Source organism: Sander lucioperca, chromosome 3 (assembly GCF_008315115.2).
Source record: "Sander lucioperca isolate FBNREF2018 chromosome 3, SLUC_FBN_1.2, whole genome shotgun sequence".
Taxonomy (NCBI): Eukaryota; Metazoa; Chordata; class Actinopteri; order Perciformes; family Percidae; genus Sander; species Sander lucioperca.
In genome coordinates, this window is record NC_050175.1 from 10,014,221 (window position 1) to 10,037,134 (window position 22,914).

General features: G+C 41.7%; 1 protein-coding gene across 3 annotated transcripts in view; it reads right to left on the reverse strand.

The window, feature by feature from the left end:
- The window catches only part of LOC116037578 (transcription initiation factor TFIID subunit 4-like), an 85,558-nt gene that overhangs the window by 33,173 nt on the left and 29,471 nt on the right, over positions 1 to 22,914 (reverse strand). For all 3 annotated transcript variants that reach the window (XM_031281517.2, XM_035999270.1, XM_035999269.1), the window contains 3 exons: positions 17,483 to 17,613; positions 13,164 to 13,289; positions 8,745 to 8,801 (listed from right to left, as the gene is read on the reverse strand). In XM_031281517.2, the coding sequence (XP_031137377.1) occupies positions 8,745 to 8,801; positions 13,164 to 13,289; positions 17,483 to 17,613 (314 nt within the window). The remainder of the gene's footprint in view (positions 1 to 8,744; positions 8,802 to 13,163; positions 13,290 to 17,482; positions 17,614 to 22,914) is intronic.

The window sequence follows — 22,914 nt, forward strand, 5'->3', positions numbered from 1 at the left end:
ATAAACTTAGAAAGGTTTATCTGCTGTCAGGTATATCAGAGCCACGGTACAGACAGTTTCACTACCACTGGGTATTTGCATCCCAACAGCTCCCTATAAGTCATCATCAATGTCAGGTGGAAGACAAAACGTCTTATTATTATCTACTGTAAAGCATGTCTGTCTTGGGTGGTCCTGGTGGCCTAGTGGTATAAGACCATAGACTGTTAATGCGTAAGACACTGATCGTGTAATCACAACAACGGGACTGTCGGCTCCCCTCATTTACTGTCACCTCTCTAGCAAATAAAGGCAACATTCTGCCAAACATTGTGCCTTCTAATGTCAAAATATAAACATAAACATAAAACATAATTTATAAATTTTGGAATGCATACAGACTGGTCGCATGAACATGGTCAGAAAAAGAAAAAAAAGTACGTCCAGAAGCCCTGCAGTTATGCAGACACAGAAATATTTTTTTTATGTTTCAACCACAACTACTCGTAACTCTGTAGGAGTGTTTAATACTTTATTAGTTTCAGCTATGCTAGCAGCATGGCTCTTGGAATGGCAATGTCGGTCTGTTGGTTGGTTCACCACTTTGGTCCAGAATGAAATATCTCTAACTATCTATCTAACTGTTGGATGAATTTCCATGACATTTTGCATTCACGGTCCCCAGAAAATAATTCCATATGACTTTGATGATCCCCTTTCTCTAGCGCCACCATAAGGTTCACATTTACAGTTTTGAGTGAAACTTCTCACCAACTATCAGCTGAATTGTCATTTAATTTGGTACACAGACATTCATGTTCACCACATATATTGTAAGAACTTTGGTGAACTTCTGACTTTTCCATCTAGCGGCATCATCAGGTCAAAATTTTCAGAGCCAAATTCTTTGGTTTATGAACAAATATCTGCAAAAATAATGACTTTCCCATCAGCCTCATCTGTACTCTGTTTTGGGCTAATTAGCAAATGTTAGCATGCTAACACGCTAAACTAAGATGGTGAACATGGTAAACATTATACCTAATAAACATCAGCATGTTAGCATTGTCATTGTGAGCATGTTAGCATGCTCACAATGTCACCTTCTGCTTTCTTTGTGTTGTAATTTTAAACTCTGGTCGATTTATGAGGACTATGGTTAACTTCTCCTCAGATCTCCGCAGAGTAAATCGAGACAGCTATCTGTCCAATCTGAGTTTTCTGTTGCACGACTAAAACAACTTTTAAGCATACACATGTTCCACCAAAACAGCACCGCCCAAGACGATTGTGATTGGTTTAAAGAAATGGCACTACACCAGAGCATGTTCCTCTCCCATCATGGAATGCTGTGTGGACTAGACAGACCCTCCTCTGCAGCGCTGTGGAGGAAGGTCTGGCAATGCGAGAAAAAATAACAATCTCAAACAAGTTCTTAGACTGTGTGTACGCCTGAGTTAAGATCAAATCTGTGTGTACAAACGTTTCATGAATGAGGCCCAGTGGAATTTTTCAGATGAGAGGGAAGATATTTTTCACCCCGACTTCAATACCAATTTCAAATAACTGTATGTGAAACAAACCTTCTTGTGTGTGTGTGTTTCCCACTACTTCCCATGAGAGTGTGTGGACATTTTACGTACGTTACGTGTTTTATGCATGTCTGTAATCCATGGATCTCATTCACCTGACACCCACATGGCCGACATTATGTGAACATCTGGGAGCTGCATCTCGAGGCCTTTCTTCATGTGAAGTGCCTGGCAGTTAGTTTGCTGCGGGGCAAAGCACCATTTGCAGTAACCAATCAGGTTTTACTTCTCCATCTGCACTCAAGACACTACAAAGAGACGAGTACAGCCCTGACCTGATAATGTAGGCGAGTCTTTGTGTTAAAACTGGATAGAGGCATGTACGACTTCATCAACCAAACTGAATAATTACAGATGGCAGTGTTCCTCAAGATAAAATATTGAATATTAAAGTAATATATGATAATATACAGTATGTGTAATGTGTGCATGACGTGTTGCGAGCTCTCATGTCTAATTGTCCTTATAGGTATTGAATATATACAGTATATTTTTATGCAATATACAGTATATGAGTCACAGAGTCATATGCATAGATTCAAACTGTGTTGTTTACAAGCCAACTGTACCAGAATGTATTGACACCAAACATAATAACCTTTACTATATTTATCACACACAACAATTAAAATAATTCATTATAGCGATCTTGAATAACAGATAATAAATCTGTTGAGATTGACAAAGTGCATTAAAAAGAGGGAGGGAAAATGCTTTGGAATTCTGTTTCATCATCTTTTTCAACACACATAACCCTCCTTAAATATTCAACTAAATCTGTTTGCGATTATATTATTTCACCTATGGAGATGAATTCAAAATACATGCATGTGCTAATAGTCTTGGCTGAGAGTGTTCCATTTCATCTTAAGCTGAGTACGTCAGAAGTGTTTCCAGGGCCAAGGACCAATTATTCAGAGCCCTCAGTCGTCCCTGGAGGTAAGGTCATTATGTGAGTGTCACTATCATGACCCTACGGTTCCTCTTTATCGGCAACTTATTTGCAGGAATGAAACCGTGTAGAGGGAGAATGTGTGAAACACGTGGATAAATTGAATGTGTCTAAAAGACTGCCTTTCCGGCGGAGTTAGTATTATTTTTATAAATAATAACATTTGAGCTACACATTTTGCCAAGGAACAGTGTTTAATGAAGAAGCCAGAAATCAGTGTTAAGCAGATTCTGACACACTCACACCAAAGCGTAAGGGCGACAGTGGTGATCATTAAAAATACTGCTTATCTAAGGGAAAATTTCCTACTTTAAATGTTCTCTCGCTTTGTCTCATTCTAAGCTGGTGTGCTTCGTCTAGCAGTCTTCTCTCTCCCTGTCTCTCTTCTTTTTTTTTTACATTTAGATTCACCGCTCGTCACCTTCTATTGATCACGCCTAATTTGCATCCAGGAAAAGATGAGAACTCAGATATTCACACTCCGAGAGAGGACGATGTCAATGATTTATTCATTTCTAAATCAAAAAAAAAAAAAAAAGAAGAAAAAAAAAAAAGAGTGAAAGGTAGATGAGAAGGGGAATCTTCATAGGCAGCAGGCGACTTGCAGGCTCTGAGGCTGGGCTCCTCTTCTCCACACCGCCTCCAGGCACATGGTGTGCAAGTCCTCCTAATTAACAAGGTGAATCATGCTGCCGCTCTCTAATTAGCCAACATGACAATCTAATGGAAACATGCAGGCCGAGCTGGCACACTTAGCATCACCTCACAAAGACCCCCGGTACTGTCCTTCCCATGTGAATTCCTCAAAAACGACAACTCAGATTTTAAATGGAAAAGAAGAGAAAAGGTGGAGCAGAGCGGTTCAGGAAAGTGTGTTTTTGGGAGAGGTCAGAAGGGAGAAGTTAGCTGGTAAAGCTGAGGTGTTTTTTCCTCCTCTCCCATCCTCTGTGTGCGGTGTTTGTTGCCTAATTGAAACGTGTCCTGCCTCCTGCCTCCTTCTCACTCATATCCCAGGCACAGGAGGCTGGCACCTCGCCACTAGCGTAGCTCAGCATGCCCAATTCCCCTGCCGCTTGAGTCCCAAGGAGTGCTCTGGCGCACAAAGAGAAAAGTGAACCTACAGGCTTGTACAGCGAGGAGATGGGTCGCTATCTCCCTCTGAGGCAAAAAAAAAAAAAAGAATCTCCTTTTTTTGTTGTTTTCTTTCTCATTACAGCACTTTGTAATATTCGAAAACACACAGGAACACCAAAGGTACTTTTAAAGCCTGCTTCTATTTTTTTCTTGTAACATGTCTTGAGGTGAAGAAGAAAACTGAAGATGAGACTACCGGCAACAAAGCAACAAATAAAAATAGGGTAACAGTGTACTATTTAGTAGTCCGCACATCTTTAGGACCCACAAAACAGACCTTTCTTTGTGATAATTAAAGTATCCACATCAACCATGTATGATCTTTCAAAAAAAGAAAGAGTCCAGTTGAAATTATATCAAATGAATGGACACCTGCTCAATGAATGCATAACCTACTTTGTGAAAAATAAACTGTTATTAACTGTTAATAACACATCATCTTTCCACTTGAGCAGAATATGAGCATAATGTTCTTCTACTAACGATTCCACGAGCTGACCATGAATGCTGCTGCTCTATTCATTTTAAGGTATTGTGTATCTGTGAGGCCAGAAGACAAGAATATAACAACTATGACTTGGGATGCACAAAACAGCAGGAATTCTCTTTAAAGGCAGCACAGACAGGGTGAGAACATGGAGGAGGGTAGCAGGCTTTTGCCCTGGGGCCTGCCTGATGGGGGAGAGCGCCTCTTTGAGCAGAGCAGTTTGTGGAGGGCCAGTGGACGATAGCCTATGAACTCTAGACTAAGGGGGCTGGTACATTGTCCTCTGACACACCAGAGCCTCTCATCTCTGGAAAAGTGTGAGGCTCTGGCTAACGGGGTTTTCAGTGTGGGTGGATTCCAGACTCTCCATGACCTGGTCACTTATGGAGGATGCTAAGCCAATCAAGAAACATGTATGTGTGCATTAAGACCTGGTCCATTCTGACTGAGCAAAGGGTTATGGTTTACATAACATGCACGACACAAATGAACAATTCTTTATTATGTGAGCAAGGAGGCTAAATATGTTCAGTTTGACCGTTGTTCGATTCGATTCATACATTCTAACATATGTGGTCGTACAGCAAGGAAGTCGTAACTGCTGGCTTTTAACTGGAGTTTAAAGTTGAGCTCGGGCGGCATTAATTCGGTAGAGGTTCAAGACATTTTAAACAATGCTGGTGCCTCAAAATGGGCAAAAAATGCTCTCAATGCCTGAAGAAAAAAAAAATGTTTTAGGCAAATTATTCTTACAAAAACCTTTGCGATTCCTGAGAACAGCGCTTTTCCTCTGGAATCACTCTATGCTAGAAGTGTCTTGCTGCCAGGGCAGTAATGCGGAAGACGTGGAGCAATAATTTATGGTGGTTGGGTCCTTAACCAACTGATATTAACAATGCTATACAGTGGAAATATTAGCGTTCTTGGCATGACATGGTTTTCTTTAGCAGCTGAACGGGTCCAAACAGGAGCTTTTGGCCAGCTGTAGTAGCCAATTTGTTTTGTTTGTCCCCTCTTCCCTCGTCTCTCTTCGCCTGTCCTTGCTCCACTCCTCTTCTCCAGTTCACTCGTTTCCTGTGTCCAGTTGTGCCTGCAGACGCGGTTGCGATGATGAATCTGTGGCTGCAGTGTGTCTGTGTGTCTGACATCGTGATGTATCTTTACTGGCCTTAACTCCCTCTCTGTCTCTCTCTGCCTCCCCTCTCTTTCTCCCCCCCAAGTCTCCTTTTCTCGCCGTCTCTTTGTCTTTGTCTCTCTGTCTCCTTCCCTCTCGCTCTCTCTCATTCTCTCACTCTCAATGATAAGGCATTGCCTGGCCTCCTGCCTCAGTGATGGAACAGACAGAACACACAGACCCACAACCGACAACAAACAGGAACTGAGCTCCACGATTTGCCCATTGATTTTCACTGGGGGCATTTTTGAAATAGCCCACCTGACCTTTCGGCCAAATGGTAGTGAATGGAGGAAAGAGAGGCGCCAGACCACTCTGCCTCTCTCTCACCCAAAAACCTCTGCCAGCGTCCTTCTGACAAGCTGGCTCTGCTGGTGACAAGGTTGCGGGTTAAGTTGCTGGTCCAAATACAGATACACAATTAGAAGCATAGTTACATAAATATACAAGACTAAAATCCTAAAGCCCTGCTAGTCACACCTAGAGCCTACAATGTTCATTACCCCCACAATACAAAACTATCAGACAGAAAAAAACATTGTGGTGTTTGGGTCTAGTATTGTAATTAAGTTCATCCTGAGACCTGGTCTAGCAGACAGATCATAAAAATCAAAGGTTTTATCCCCCTGTGAGCATAAATCTGATCTGTGCACTTCATGGCAACTTCCTTAGCCTGTAATGTTGTGAGATACTGTATGTTGTGTTCAGAGACTTTGCCTGAGGGTCGCGCAAGCAGAAAGCTCATGGATTATCCATAATCTAAAGCTTTCATCTGCTGGGGAGCATGAATGTGTCTATTCCATTCTGATATTTCTTTACAAGTGAACATGTTGGCCTGATAGTTACACTAAAGGAAAGCTCAAAGGATGAGAGAAACATTAGGATTCATCCTCTGGGGAACATAAACACCAACTTCTCAGCAATCTTGTCAGTAGTGGTCAGGAAAGGTGATGGATTCCAGAGAAACAATCTATCTTAGCTAAACTTTGACTACGTATTTTTTTTACTGACCTGCCCTTATTGTCACCATCTTAACGTTTATGGACCGTGAAAAGGTGAGAACTAATAATTCAGTTTTGCTATCAGGCTAAAAAAAAAAGAGACACGGTAAATGCTAGTGAGTTAACTGAGGCCATTCAAGCACCTATTATGTGGCCTTTGTGGATCTACAGGGTGTAAGTGATATCACTTTCTCAGACAAGTAAGTAAGTTGGGCTACGTAAATGAAATTGACTTGACAAGACATTCAACCTGGGCTTGACCGTTCATACCGTTCATTTGTTGGTCATGGATTAATATCTGGTCGTCGGACTAGACTCAGGACTGCAACAATAGTTACATAACACACCGCACCTGCCCTTTTAAAAACAAATCATGTGCCAGCTCAGTTTACATGCCGACACTTGGTTCAAGTATATAACAGACTGTAATTCCAATTAATTGTGTGTGTGTGTGTGTGTGTGTGTGTGTGTGTGTGAGTGATCAGGAAGAGAGGCTTAAAGAGAGGCTGGCTCCTCTGCCCGTCGTCGCCTGGAAGAGTAGCTTGGGCTCATTATCCTGATGAAATCTGCACAGATGCGTGAGCTGCCGACAGACTGCAGTGACAAAAACAGCCAGCTCAGGTGATGAAAACCGGAGAGGCACGGGGGCTGAGAAACGACGGCCATTAAGCAAAAAAAGACTGAGGTGAGAGAGGGTGGAAGAGGGGAATTGTGTGTGTGTGTGTGTGTGTGTGTGTGTGTGTGTGTGTGTGGGGAGAAAGCATTACATAAAGTAACAATTTCTAAACCGCACCAACTAAATTTCCAGCTGAAAATGAAAATGTGCATACGTGCATGCGGCGTCTCCTCACGAGCCGCTAATATGGCCGTATCCAGATGACGAGCGGACTGCCACTTAACAGGGAGGAGATCCGCTTTGATCACACGGCCCCCGGGGCAAACCTATCGCGCTGCTTGATTTGCATATGTGGGGCTTATGGGTAGGCTGAGATGTAGTGTGAATGTTCTAAACTGCAGCAGTGCTCGCTGTTGCTAGAAAGAAATGTCCGGGAGAGATGCAGAGAAAAGACAAGAGTGCTGCCAGTTAGCCAGGGGGTAAGAGAAGTCCACTTGTCACTTGAAGGTCACAAGTTCAACCCGAGAAAAACCTAAAAACAAAATACTTCAAACAACAATACTGCGTTGCCCTTGAGCAAGGCATATATAGTTTCCCCTAAATGTAGATGGCTGAGTGGCCAACATTAAAAGACAATGGCTGCACTGGGGAGCGATCAGGTGGAAAATTGTAGAACTAAAGTATAAATTTGTGTTTGTGAGAAAAGTGCACACTTGCTCAGTAGACTTTACCTGGATGAATAAAAGGCTTTTTGAAAAGAGCAGAAACCTACAAGAAACCACACCTGCTCCTTAAGTTCTACATCAACAACAACAACAACAACAACAGGTGAGTGGTGAGTGTTTTATCCTCCTGCATACTCAGACTACTCCTTGGAAGCTAAAGACAATGCTCTTGATCCTTGTTAGCACGCCAAGGACTGAAAGCACCCAGTGAAGTTATTCTGGAGTAAACAAAGTAAAAAGCGAATGCAAACTTCCGCTGTGAAAGAACTATTGCATTTGCGTAAACAATATTAACCAACCACTAAAAGAAGAATGGTCTACTTTCTGGAGTCCACTGGGAATTTACCATACACAAAACCTGCACTTAAAAAAATGGAGGCTATAGCAGCGTACTGCCAACAGAAGTGCAATACACCAGTAAACATTTCCCAATTTGCAACACTACGTGTTGTTCCTTGGCCTATTACTTGAAGAAGGATATAACTCTTTTTATTCCTTTGTAGTAGTCAAACTTAATGTAGAGCATGAATTGGTACATCTGTAAACCTCATTCACCTGCTTTTCTTTTTAAGCTCTTACTGAACTATTTTTTGACTCTTTTCCAAAGAGACGTGAAAAGAAAAGGGTTTTTTTTTTGTTCTCTTTTAAGTCATAACGTAGTAAGTAGGTTAAGAGCCAGATATTGCAGTTTAATTTTACAAATATTAACGAAAAGGATAGATGAGAAAAAAGCAGAATAAACCTACAAAGGCTACTACAGTTACCACTGTATATCCCTCCCCTGATAGCCCATTGACCAAAAAAAGGCATGGCTCAATGAACAGCAGTTAGTCAAAATTCAAAAGGCTGCAAGATGAAGAGGCTGAAATAGACGAAGAAAAGAAGGGGGGGGGTTGGAAGAAGTGGAGGGTGTGTTTGGTGCGCAGAAAATCATTTTCCACACATGGGCATCAATCGGCACGAATAATTCCTCAAACTTTTTTAAGTCCGACTTTAAATGGCATTACATATGTAGTGAGGCATGAAAAATTAATACGCTGGAGTCGGGGAAATGTCAAGGGTAATGATCTCCGCAGCAGCTTACCTCCTTAGCTTTCTGTTTCAGTCGAGCTTGCTCTGGGTCCTCTTGCCTGGAGCGACTCTGTGGAGTAAAGGGGGGGAAAAACACAGGTTAACAGCTGGTTTAAGGAGCCCAATCCCCCCCTCGCTACTCATCTGTTGCTGCTGCAGCAAAAATAGTGCAAAATGGGAACAGGATACAGAGGTGTCAAGGACATCGTATTTGAATTCAGCGAAGTGCAATGGAGCGCCCCCCGGGGGGTGGTGGCCTTTAAACCCGCTCCAAATCCAGCCCTAAATAAGCCGCTGGAGGGGGATTCTAATCAAAAGAGGTTATTAAAAATTCCGCAGGAGCCAACACACACACACACACACACACACACACACACAGGGCAAAGGATATATCAGTGGCTGTGTGTGTCATTGAGCCAGTGTGGCTATCCTGTGTGTGGGTGTGTGTGTGTGTGTGTGTGTGTGTGTGTGTCTCCCTGGCGTAACAACACAGCACTTCTATTTTAATCAGCAGGCAAGATCTGGGTGAATGTACTTGTCCCTGGGAATCCTTCACCACACAGCCAAATGTACACGTACGGCTGACCACTGCAGGCAATGCGGGCAGATTATGGTACTACACACTAACTGAGTGCTGTTATTTTTTTCTGGATATAATCTGTGTAGTTTTATTTCTGCTGGATGAAACAAAATTAGGTCAGGTCCATGAAAAACCATGTACATTGTTGTGTCTTTTGGCAAATAATGTAGAGCATCAGTCCTGTATGTAGTTAATACCTGTCTTTTGTTCACTGACAAAAAGGTATGTCACGTTAGCGAAATGTCAAATATATTTTACAATTCACTCTGTAAGTCATAGAGTATTCATGTCTATTTTGCCTTTACAGTTAATGTCTTCTTCTAATGCCAAATCAATGCAGGGCGCCCCATTTCGCCTCAACCCCACTACCTCCCTTTCTACCCTTTTTCTCCTCATCTTCGCTGCCTTATGGCTGGAGAGCTGCTCCTCATAGCCTTCCTGCTAATTGGCTTTAAATATATCAGGCGGTTCACATACTGGTCGGTATCTGAACTAAGACTAATGCGTTTGCCCTCCGGCCGGCCGGAGCATCCCTCAAGACTTGAGTCATATTCTAAATGGACGGCGTAGAGGAGGGGAGGGCTTGTTGTGAAGGAAGGAGGAGAGAAGACGGGGGTGGAGGGGATTATTTTAGCAGGTTTCTTATTCAAGAGGTCAAATTAGCGGGCGCTCGAGCAGGAGAGAGGCAGGCGGGCGGGGAGGTGGGTGGGTGTCGGAGGGGAGAAGGAGTGGGAGGGGTTGGTACAGATGGACTGTTTACAAAGGGCAGCGGTGCCACTGGCATGCTTTACATCTCCTCTGTCAGCTGCCCTGCTTTTCCCACTTACAGGAGAGTGCAGAGAGGAAAAGGGGAGAAGAGGACCAGGTAGTAGACGCCGACAAGGTCTGTTGGGTTTGGCAGAGTGGAATGTACTGTGCTTAATAAATATATAATAATGAAAAAAAAACGCCATACTACAATACTGTGTTCTACAGTATATAACCAATCTGTGATGTTGATCATATTCCAGGAGTTTTTTTGTGATGATTTTCTTTTTACCTCAACAAGTTTTGCCTACTTTTACTTCGCCGGTTGGTTTTCTATGGTTGCCCATTTGATTTTTGAAAGCCCCCAGAGGGTTGTACTTGTTTCATGTAACTGTGGGTTATATGTGTGAAGAGTAAAGTCAACTTCCATCCATCCATCCATCTTCGTCCGCTTATCCGGTGTCGGGTCGCGGGGGGAGCAGCTTCAGCAGGGGACCCCAAACTTCCCTTTCCCGAGCCACAGACTGGGGGATCCCGAGGCGTTCCCAGGCCAGGTTGGAGATATAATCCCTCCACCTAGCCCTGGGTCTTCCCCAAGTCAACTTGATATTGAATATTCTGTCAAGATATTCTCCCAAATACTAAGTCGTAAGTAGTCACGGATACATTTATTTATCCTCATGGTTTTTCTAATTTGCTTTACAAATTACTGAAAGTGAAAGACACAAATATCCACCAAATAGCCAATTTCAAGCATCACTTTACATCTGTTTTAAATAGGAGAGCAGTAGTATTGTATGTTGAGAAAAAGGGAGATGAGCCACTTATGCAATCTGCATTCTGGCTGCACAGTATTAGGGAGTTTTGATGTTTAAGATGTATTTAGTGATGGGTTTCTCAATGTACACTGGTTGAATGTTGGTCTACAATTGAGAGAGTCTATTTTGTCTTTTTAAAGAACAAATGCCAAAACATGACATTTATGACATTTTATAATTGGGAGTAAGAAAAATAAACTCTGCACTGACAAAAAAAATAAAAATAAAACAAAAAGTATAATCAGTAACTTTAAGTGTTTCAGGATGAACTGTCCCTGTTTCCTTAAAATCAGCCTGTGACATTGACTGCAGGGATCAGAGCCGGTGTTCTGATACAACAGATGTGTTAAATATGCTTGTGTGCACACGATAATTTAGAAAAAAATATAGCATACATGATTAAATAGTAGAAAGAAATGACTAGTAGGTTATCAGGCAGTGTGGTGGTGTAATATATCGCACAATCATTAGGCAAAAATTTGCTCTCCAAACTTCTTGAACTGAAACGCCATGGCAACAGGGGCCAAAAAGCCATAGACGTGGCTCTGAGGTGAAGTCAAACTATCCTCAATGATGCTCATGCAATCCAAATGACTACATTTACAAAAGTTCTTCACTTAATCCTATTATTAAAGTGACCTGTTCACATTAAAAAAAGAAGAAAAAAATGAAAAGAAAAATGGATTACGCTGTTCAACCATGTAGAACTGGCCACTGACAGAGGACATAAGTGTCACTATTAATTATTTTAACAACACACTTCACAGTGTGGTTTTCCTGCTGAGGCTTTCACAACCAGGAGCGAGGCTGTTTGGCTTCTTAAAAAACAACCAGGCAGGTCATGAGGTTTGGTGGCCAGTGTTCATCAACTAGAGGATTTCTAATATCCTGCATGGCAGGACCGGAGCGTAATAATGCAATTAAGACGGTGAGGTGTGCTGCAATGACAATCTTTACTGTGGGACATTTGCTCCATTCAAAATTAATTCAATTAACCTAGCTTTCTGCTAATGTTGCACCGCGAGGCATTTTCATTTGCAAAAGATTTCTCTCTTTTTTTTGGTCAGTGGTGATCTTTACTAATTTGAAGACCTTTTTTCTTGTTTTTTTTACTGATAAATAAATGTCTCTACATGTACAGGGCTGAGATCAGAACAGTGGACAGATAACAACGCAAGGACCCTGTTGGAAATAAGTAATTTTAATATTTTCTTGCAAAGTTAAATTCTTCCTCAAATTAAAAGATGTTTGTGAAAATGAACAGACTACACCCTCTACATTAGGAAGTGTCCACACCAACTATGCGTCTTCCTAAAGGACTATACCAGTGACATAAATCATACAGAGTTATTACAAACCACATAACTTTACATTTCTAAGGACCATTTTTTGGAAAGTTTGTTGTAGTAAATGGTGTGGGTGAAATTGTTCTCTGCCCTGGCAGTAATGTAGGTGTTAGCAACTGCTAACATTTGGTACTAAACGGTTATCACTGTAGCATATGTGTGCTTTCTCCAAAGACCACCTCTCCATCCAGCAGTGCAGCCAGTATTTTTAGGTTTTTTCGTTGGAATTTCTGTTCATAAGGTTAAATAAAGCAACTATCTCTGTCCATGATTACTAATGCATGTTTATTCCAAACAAATGTCTGTTACTGCTTTTGGAAAAATGCAATACTTTTTGTGCACAGTGCACTTTTCCTGGTAAAAGCCTACTTGACACTAGATGTTTAGATCAACATGTGCAAAAGTTGTAGACAGTATATTGATAGATAGCTGGATAGAACAAAAACATACTGGCTTCTCGGACACTCTGAGAAATCTGTACTAGTTTTTTAAACTGATGCTCTGTTTCACCTGAGCTGTCAACGCTTGTGATAGAGGGATGTTGTGCAGGTTGTACATGGGGTGTGTGTGTGTGTGTGTGTGTGTGTGTGTGTGTGTGTGTGTGTGTGTGTGTCGGTTGCATGGTGCATGGGAGTTGCAAAGTGTACGAGGCCCCCCCCTCGCTTTGTCCGGTTAGGAAGAGCCAGGACAGAGGAGCCCTGGGGCCAGGAGCCTGGGAGGACGCAGGGAGGTCACTTCATCCACTGGTGTCACACTCTAATTCATCGGTCAGAGCCTGCGCAGGAGCAACATGCACACACATACACACCGCAGTACACAATAACACACTGTTGCACGGGGATATAACAACTCTCTCTCTCTCTCTCTCTCGCACACACACACACACTCTCACACACACACACACACACACACAGTAGGATGGTGAGGTGACAATAACTTACTTTAGCGGCTTTCAACAGGATCTCTCTCTCCTGCTCGTCCTTCCTCTGCTTCTCCATTCTCTCCAGCTGCTCGAAAAATCGAAGCTGAGAGCGAACGTCTGCCGACTGCTCGTAGCACTCGTCATCCTGACAAAGAGATTGAAAGAAAATCACTGCGACGGCAACAGATGAAAAAAGCTACGAGTCCCATTCAGTGGCTGCTTCTAAGGCTTTGGGCACACATTTCAGAATTTCAGGGAAGCTCTTAGTCCACATTCTAAATGATCTCAAAACCAAAAAGCATCTACTGTAAATACATTACTAGAACATCTATTTCACCCAAAGCACAAAATGCGGTAGCAGAATATTTGTTGGATATCTATGACAGACATTTGAGAAACTTGAGACCTAAGACTGAGAGACCAAGTTTGGCAATATGACTCATGTACTGTCCACCAAACTCCTAAACAAGTTAGCTGGCCGCAAAAATGAAAAAACCCAAATTTGTCTGCCTGCAACATAGTAATTATTGCCATACATTAAGGGGGTGAATAGTCAGCAACACTTACACCACTTGCTTGGTCTCCTCTGTGGTGCAGGGAATTAAATCCCCCGAAGATCCATTTCAAAAAGCAAGAAAATCAATATTCCCGCACACACTTTTCATCACTGCATTTGGTTTTATTCGTCAACGTTTCGGTCCCATGGACCTTTCTCAAGACACGTAATAATACATTAAGGGGTCTTACAACATTTTTAAATGAACGATAGTGCTGAACAATAGTATGAATAATTAGTTCTGATAAGATTGTTGTTCTACGGTTAATTCTGCAACTAATGATTACTTTCATTATCGATTAATCCTTCAATTTTTCTCTGTTTGAGTAACCATATACTGTATTATTATACTGTATTATCAGAAAATTGTCAGTACAGCCCAGTACAATCTGGCAGAGCCCAACGGGATGTCTTTAAATTCAAAAATGTAAATATACTAAACTTATAGCAATTTCTTGGCCATTATGATTGAAAACTTACCCAAAGAAAGAGTAATGGATTACCAAATTGTTGCCAATTTTCTGTTGATTGACTCATAGATTATTCAACTCCTTGTTTCAGCACTATTCCACAGTGAATCATGTCATTTTCTGTTTTTGAAAAAGCATGGAAACACTGTCATGCCAAAAAAGCAGCTACTGAGGCCCAACATGAGACAGACAGGTAGAGAGCAAATTGCCAAAAATACGTTTTACAAGATGTGTGTAATAATAATTAAGCGTGCTTTAGGAGATGTATGGGTCAGTCCTCATTATAAGTTAAGAGTGTATATTACAGTATGTGAGAAGATGTGATGTTTTACTTGAAGTTTGTTTTGTTTTTTTGTACAAAATTAAATACATTTTTACCAAATGAATAAAACCCTTTGTCCAGGTGGGATTTATTGTGTGCATTGTCCTTTCCGATGCATAAACCCAGATACAGCAGAAATCATAATGGACTACCATCACCATCTACGATTACAATCTATGATTACAAGAACTAAGTCAGGCATGCCCTGATGATAAGGATGACAAATACCTTCATCATTAACTGCACATTTGGTGAAACTAACTTTAAGACGCAGCTCATTCTGGAACACCACGGGTCTGATCACAACAACAGACTTGAACACACACTAACTTTTTCTATTTAAAGACGACGCTTCTCTTTGCATATGGCGCATCGCCTCCCACTTGGGAAATGGAAAGGCAAGTGTGAAAACAACTTTTGTAGGTCATCAAAAGTTAATAGGATAATTGCGTATTTCACGTTTGTGTTTGTATGTCTCCTATGCAGCTCGGTTCTCCTCTTGCACTTGATTCTATATCACTCTGTTTTCTATCTGTCTGTGTGTGTGTCAGGTCTGTGTGTGTGTTTCCACAAGTGGATGAGAGAAGCTGGGTGGCACAGAGCACAAAGACACATCAGAGGAGGCTCATCGCCAGCACCCCCCCCCCTCTTTCTTTCTCTCATCCAGGCTCCCTCCTCTTTGTTGCAGCGCTGAGCCTGCACTCTTGCCGTAGCTCCTGCCGCCGCTGCCGAAGCCCGGTTGCTCTTTAAGGCCGCTTTGTCTTTTGGTCTTTTCCCCTTTCTTTTTTTTTCCGCTGATGTCAACAGAGTGGCTTCACAGAGTTTCGTGCCTCTCTCACACACACCTCATTTACCAAACCACAAAAAAGGAAAAGAACGAACGACTAGAAGAAGAAGCACCAAACAAGATGGGGACAGCTGTGGATGGTGTTCTTCCTCCCTCCCTCCCTCCTACTCTTCCTCCCTTCTTGGTGTCAGGAAGAACACATTTTCAAAGTTTCCCCCCGTTCTCCCAACAACGATAAGATTTAGGCTTGTAGTCGAGATGGATTTGTGCTTTAATGTACACCAATTAAATGTGGTTATATAGTTGCATTCAAGGGCTACGAGAGATAAAGTCACCATTACGAGAAAAGTACGCAAGTGTGCGCTGACGAGCACTTAAAAGTTCTTTTATACCTTTTATATATTGGCTGACTGACTGCGAAGTCTGAGCTCTCCTGTTTATCAACTTAAAGGTAAAAAAGACTGCTCGTATTAACTTTTATGTGTTTATGTTAGTGGTACACTTGCATTTTTGGCTGTGAGTTTATGCGTGAGACAGATAAAAGTGCATTTGTGTGCATGCCACTGTGTGTCTGTGTGGGAATGTTGGAGCATACAGGCCCATATTCCAGTGTGCTTGAATGTCCTGATAAAATTTTATTTCCAACTTAAGTGATTTAATATCCCCCTTGAGTTTGGATCCAATATTTACTGAATATTTCCCTTCATAATGGTCTACGCATTTATGTGAACGGCCGTATAGATACAGTACAAGCCACCCATTTTTACAATAACCGAGGTTCATACAGACAGTTATGACACCATATGCGTTGTTTCGTCCCACAGATCAGTGCATGTATACATTGTCATTGTTCTCTCTGTTCATTGTTAATCCAAACAGAATGGTGGCTTCAGTGTGTCGTGACAATGCACAGAAAACAGGGCCGTACTGGCTGCATGTCAGGGATGGGTGTCGTTAGGATTTTATCAACTCTGTAACTGCTTAAAGGTCCAGTGTGTAATGTGTTTAGTTGTTCATTATCAAAATCTGTGTTGCCCGTTCACAAACTTGTCCTTTTTCATGAATATTTACCTCCACCATCAATTCCAAGTATTCCTTTTGGCTTGAAATTTTACATTTGCATTTGCATGAACTGGGGTAGACGCTCCATATTCATGCGCCATCTTGAAATACGTTAGCCGGTAAGGGACATACAGGACACACTGCTCCGCCTTTTGCGTTTTCGCTGTCACATGATAAACTCACAGGTGCTGCTAATGCTGCTAATGGGTATCGTAGCTTCCCGGCTCCGGCAAGTTTGAAGAAGGAAACATGGAGGACCACACGTATTCAAAATCCAAATTTCAGGAACAGGAGTCTTCTTCTTTGCCCAGAAAAAGAAAAAGGATATTGAAAAGAGCAAGAGACTGGCTTTTTGAAGCTTGAGGCCTACCGTAGCTGTAATACGTACTTTGAACTGCGTGGCGCGAGAGAGTTGATTGCGATATATGAACTCAACGCTAGATGGGAGAAATTCCTACACATTGGACTTTTAACCGATGATCCCAACGATACTTCATAATAATGAGGCAATGCATCAACAATTATTATACAAGAAGATGAGCATTTAGGCTTTAAGGATACATTTCTAGGATTTTGCTTTGTGCACAATCTGATTGACTCACACTCACACACCGATGGCGGCCATGTAATGTGCTGGCCTGCCCATTAGGAGCAACATGGGGTTCAGGTCATGCACACTTCGACATGAAGACAGGATGAGTCGGGGATCGAACCACCAACCCTGCAATTAAAGAGCCACAGCCGCCCAAACCAGCACATGAAGTAGAGAGGGGGGTGTTGACTGGTGCAGTGAGGGCAAGGGCATTAATTAAGGGTAATGAGATTTCTATTAAACACTATTTAACTTTATCCTGCCCACCTGCCTGTGCATATTTTCTCAGGATTACAGGTTGAATGCTTAATTTTCCCCTAGTGTTAGCTGTAGGTTAGAGTGTAGGCTAAGCAACTTTTTAAAAAATGTGGCGGGGATTGTGAAACTTGACGTATCTGGAGCGCAGTGAGATACAATAAAGATTAGTGATTGAATTAATTAGGCTTAAAAATGGTATTGAATGACTCAACACCCTAGACATCTCTACTTTGTAAGTGTGTGTGTGTGTGTGTGTGTGTGTGTGTGTGTGTATGTGTGTGTGTCCCCTACCTTACAAGAGTCCAGTCGGTGCTGTGCGATGGAAGAAACCTTTTCTACAACAGTTCGAAGTCGTGACTGTGTGGCATGTGAGATGAATGTAACCGCCTCCATAGGGACCTCTGTGACGCCAAACTTCTTAGCTGTGAAGGACAGACGCACACGCACACATGCACACACACACACACACACACACACATTTAGGACAAGATAAAACATTTGCGATCACTATACACACAACAGGTACAGTTAGTACATTTTCTTTTCATGATTAAATCCAGATTTCTCATTCACCCCACTGACTCTGCTGCAATTAAAATGTTGATCCTCCACTTTACCATCTGGGAGTTTTACAATATAGCCTTTGTTCATTTAATTTACTAAAGGGATAAATAGGTTGATTGTTTTATCATCATCACTATGCTTGCTTCCACAATTTGCCATTTCGAGAAAAACAACAGCTAAGCAGGTAAAAAAGTAATTGTTTCACTACAGATACACAAACAACTCATAAAAACACACCAACAGAAGATTACAACTTCTCAACTCATACACACATACACAACTACTGTACTCACACACACACACACACACACACACACACACAGAAAAACTGTCTGGATTAGTACGTGCAATTAACTCCCAAAAATAGGACTCATCACACAGCAAAGTTAATTTGTTTCACAGTCTTAGTGCAAATTCCAGAGTGGCTTTACTAGCTAAGCTCCTTCAAGTGTGCAAACGACATTGACCATCTCTTTTCATAGGAGAAGGATAATTTAGTTTCCTTGGAGCAAAATTCATCTGAAGTCATAACAAAAGAGAGGAGGACAGACTTTGGTGGGGTTACTATCTGTTTCCAACTTCCTTTTAAATTATTCCATTACCATAATTTTCTCTCTGGCACCCTTTTAAGTAAACCACACCAATTATTTAAATCAGCTGAACAATACATATACTCCTCATCTGCTCAAGCTTTGAAATGGATGGAGGGAGCCCTGTTAGCCTTATAATTACAGTGGCAATACATGTTGCCATGTCACAAGGTCAAAGAAAAACACTAATAGGCTTCTGCTTCCGAAAAAATAAGATCTTTCAGGGACATTAATATTTCAGGGAAAGTTTAAGAGACTTAGCTAGAGAGCCACATTTCTGTGAGCAAAAACACATTCTTGAACATGCACTGATACAAATCGCTATTATTCACCTAGAAAAAAAAGGCCTATAACACAGCTAGAAACAGACTAATGAACTAAAACAGCTTTGATATTTTGTATAATTAATTTCTACAAGACAAAACAGATAACAGGAATAACCTGCACCAAAGATTGAAACATCTCCAGATGGGTGGGCTTTTTGCATTTTTAATTACGCAAGCAACATGGCTCTAGGGATGGCAATGTCAGTCGGTGGGTCTGTCTGTCCGCCACTTTGGTCAAGACTGAACTACCTTACTGGATGGAATGTCATGAAATTTAGTGCAGGTATACAACTCTTCCCGACAATGCATCCCAATGGATTTGGTAATCCTTTGACTTTTGTTCTAGCTACAATAGAGACCATGCCTGGTAAACATCATACCTGCTAAAAAATTAGCATGTTTGCATTGTATTTTTTGAGTATGTTATGATGCTGATGTTGGCATTTAGCTCAAAGCACCGCTGAGTCTAAGCACAGCATCACAGAGCCACTAGTGTGGGATTTTGTATGTTTGAGATCCGTCACTATCTACATCTTTATACTTCCTCTTTAAAAGCCACACGAAGATGGTGGAAAGAGCTCACCCAGACAGTGCATTTCGACTGTTTGGGTGCATGTGTGGAACACGCCTGTATACTCAGACACCCAATGTCCTATAGACAACTTGGGGTGCTAATGGCGCAGTGGCTAAAACACATGCCTTTGGTGTGGGAGACCTGGGTTCGATTCCCACTGCGATACATCAACCACTGTGTCCCTGAACAAGACACTTAACCCCTAGTTGCTCCAGAGATGTGCGACCGCTGACATATGACTTATCGCTTTGGATAAAAGCGTCAGCTAAATGTAATGTAACTTCATGCCCTCCACATATGCATCCACTCCTTTTTAAAAGTGCGGTTAAAAGAGCTCATTAAGACAAGATGAATAGGAGAATAAGACTTATTAGAGGGAATCTGCAATTATAGCAAGTAGGAGTTATGTCGGTGGTTTGACTCCTGGTCTACATGTTGAAGTGTCCTTGCCCAAAATCCTGAAATGCTCTCGATGCTTCACCATGTGTGTCAATGTTTATAAAAACAGGTGGCACCTTCTATGGTAGCTTCAGCCACCAGTGTTTAAATGGGGTGAATGTGGCCTGTAATGTAAAGTGTTTGAGTGGTCACTAAGACTAGAAAAGCAATATATAAATGCAGAATTATGAGGTTAATCATTGACTATGTATGCATTTTCCACTTGTGTGTCAGATAACACTATACATTCTTATGCTGTAGCTCATCACTTAACAGGCAACATCAAATTTCCAATGGAGAGACACAATCTGTATTGAGGCCTGGTAACTTGAATATTTATTTACTATAGAACTGAATGGTATCCATAGCAACAAGGTCCCCCCGAAAAGTAGCTGGCAGTGAACATGGTCCTGAACAGGTCCTGGATGACCCAACTATAGTGGTTTATATCTAAAATATCTAAAATATCTTTCTTTCCTCTGGCCACAAACACATTCTAACCCAAGATTCTGAGATACCTGAAGAACCCTTGGGGTATCTGCTCCCCATCACCTGAATTGAGCAATTCACGTTTTCTGGGAGATAACCATGATCCCAGATTTGCATGTGTTGATCTTCATCCTGATCAAATCAGGAGTTAAGGTCCAGTACAGCCATAAGGATCACTCCATTTTCAAATAGCAGAGATGCCTTCGCACCAAGTTATATCCTTGTTATATCCTCCAGACCAATCTTAAACATGATGCCAATAATCAGAGGACAGCTTTTTCTCAGAATGTCCACGGAACAAATAGCTCATAAAAGCAACCACTGGAAACCATACTCCCATAGCCAAGATGCAGAACGTGCTCATAAGCTTATTGAAGCCTTAATAGCAATTTCTAATGAGCCCTTGATGATGATCAGTTACAGTGTAAAATGTTGGTGTAGTGTTCTCTGACCTGGGTTGAATTTCACATTGTGACTGTTGAAGCGGAGGTTTCATAATCTCTTTTTAAGGGCCCTGACATAGCCCTGCCTGAGCAGTTGGGATTCCTCCTCCAGTACCCCTTTGCAGAAATAGGGAGCAACAACCTTTTGCCGATGCAAGGGCAGTATTCCTGACATCCATGCAATATTCAAGACTTGTCTCAACAGCTTAACAATATCCAGAGACTTTAGCATTCCTTAAGTGTAAAATCTTTGGTTTTTATTTTTTTCATACTCTACATGTACTGTGTTTTTATTTAAGGATTTTATGCACAAATGGATTTATCTTGACTTGCCAACAAGAACTGTATTAAAAAAGAGGGGCAAAGCAGAAAACAAAAATGAAAAAAAAGTGCAGTAGGGGCAGTAAAAGGGGGAAATGAATATTATAAAAAAAATTGTTTGTTTGTTAAGTTAGTCTTGTGTGGTTTAGTACTTCTACTTAGTAATACTAATGTAATCTAAGAGTTGATTTAGCATAAAAATGCCACAACATGGTGAAGAAAGACCAACTGTATTCAAACTGATGAAATTGCCATAGCAATTTGATTATTAAGTGTCAGTGTCGGTTCCAATGATGCAGCTAACATTAGTGTCATGCAAAGTGAGACTTAAGTGACTGCTGTAATGTGCTATAGAGATACTGTAGTTTAATATCTGTACTGTTAAATACCAGCTGATTAGAAATTAGAAACCCAGAGACCAGACACCTTGCTTGATGGTCAAACACACTCCACTATTTCCTGACGCCAAGAGAGAGAAATCTGAGCTCATGCCTTACAATTAGAGGGCTGACATGCTGACATAGTAGAGGGCTGACGTGTTTTCCCCAGAAGCAGGTCATGCTAGTTTCATGGTAAAACTGACATGTGAACACCGCATGAGGCACTTCCATTGTTTTGAAAGTGAATCATGTTCAAGTTGCAGCAAATTATGCTTGAGAACAAATAGCATCCAATCAGAACGAACCAGTTTTTGTGTCAATGCTATTATCTCTCTCCAGCCTTAGATTGTGCTATAAAAATCATACTGAATTAATAATCCACGCACACATGCTTATGTTAATATATTTTCAGGTCTTAATTTGATTATTTTTGGGGCTGGAGTGCTGTTTTGCAGTTTCAGAAATGCAACTGCCCCCCCCACCCCCCATACCTAGCTCAAGGGCCAGCCTGAAGAGTTTTGAGGGGAGGGGGAGAGAGGTTCGGGGAGAGGAGGGCGACACAAGTGTTTGTTTGAAGGGGATAAACAAGAGAGGAGAGGAATCGAGACACAGAGAGACATAAAGAGGAAAATAAAGAGGGGGATTTTTTTTTTATATCAGTATTCAAAAAAAAAAAAAACAGATATAAAAAAAAAGGGAAAAGAATTGTGAATCAGGAAGAAAAGAAAAATGCTGGTAGTGGGACCCCTCTTTTTGTGGGGGCAACCAGTGGGCAGGAGAGGTCACAGTGAAGTTTCAGCAGGATGTTCCACAGTAAATGAGAATGCAGAGCAGAGTTGAACGTGGTGCTTGTACAGAGGTGAAGCCAAGGCTTTCTGATTGAGTGGAGCTGGCAGGTCGGGGGAGCCTCCCTCGGACTGCTGTCGGCTGAGAGCGTGGAGAGGCCAATCACTGACACAACGACGCTGCATAAGTGCCACTTCCCCAGCAGGGGGCGCCCTAGCCTCTTGCCCTGTATCATGCTGCGTGCCCCCCCCCCTGAGGAAAGATTTATATTTTTAAATAACCTCTATGCCCCAAGGTGACGGGGTAACAACCATGCCAAGAGTCCACATAACGAAACATGACCCGCAGGCATCCGTGCTACAGTAAAGATACTTTAATTGAGATAAAACAAGATGAGGGCGCGAGACTCCCCGTCACGTGTGATTATGCTGTGTGTTTTTTGATATGATGCACAGGAGCAAGATGCTAGGCACAGTTTTTTTTTTGTTTTTTTTTGAGTAATAACGCTCATAATACGTTTTCACAGGTTTCACTGTGCAGCGAGAGCCTAAAGTATATTTCAAGCAATAAAATTGACTGCCGGTAGCAAAATGAAGTAATGAAGACACTATCACTCTCATGTGATGCTGCAAACAAACCAAGAACTCTCCGCCTGTATCGATTAGCACACGCAATACAGTGTGCCTTCAGAGTGTCAAGATCCACTAAAAAGAGAGAAAGAATCAAAATCTCACTGCCAAGTCTCATTCCTCTAAACTCTGTTCCTTTAGTCCAGAGGACAATCTGACAGCCAGCCTTCAAAAGACAAACCC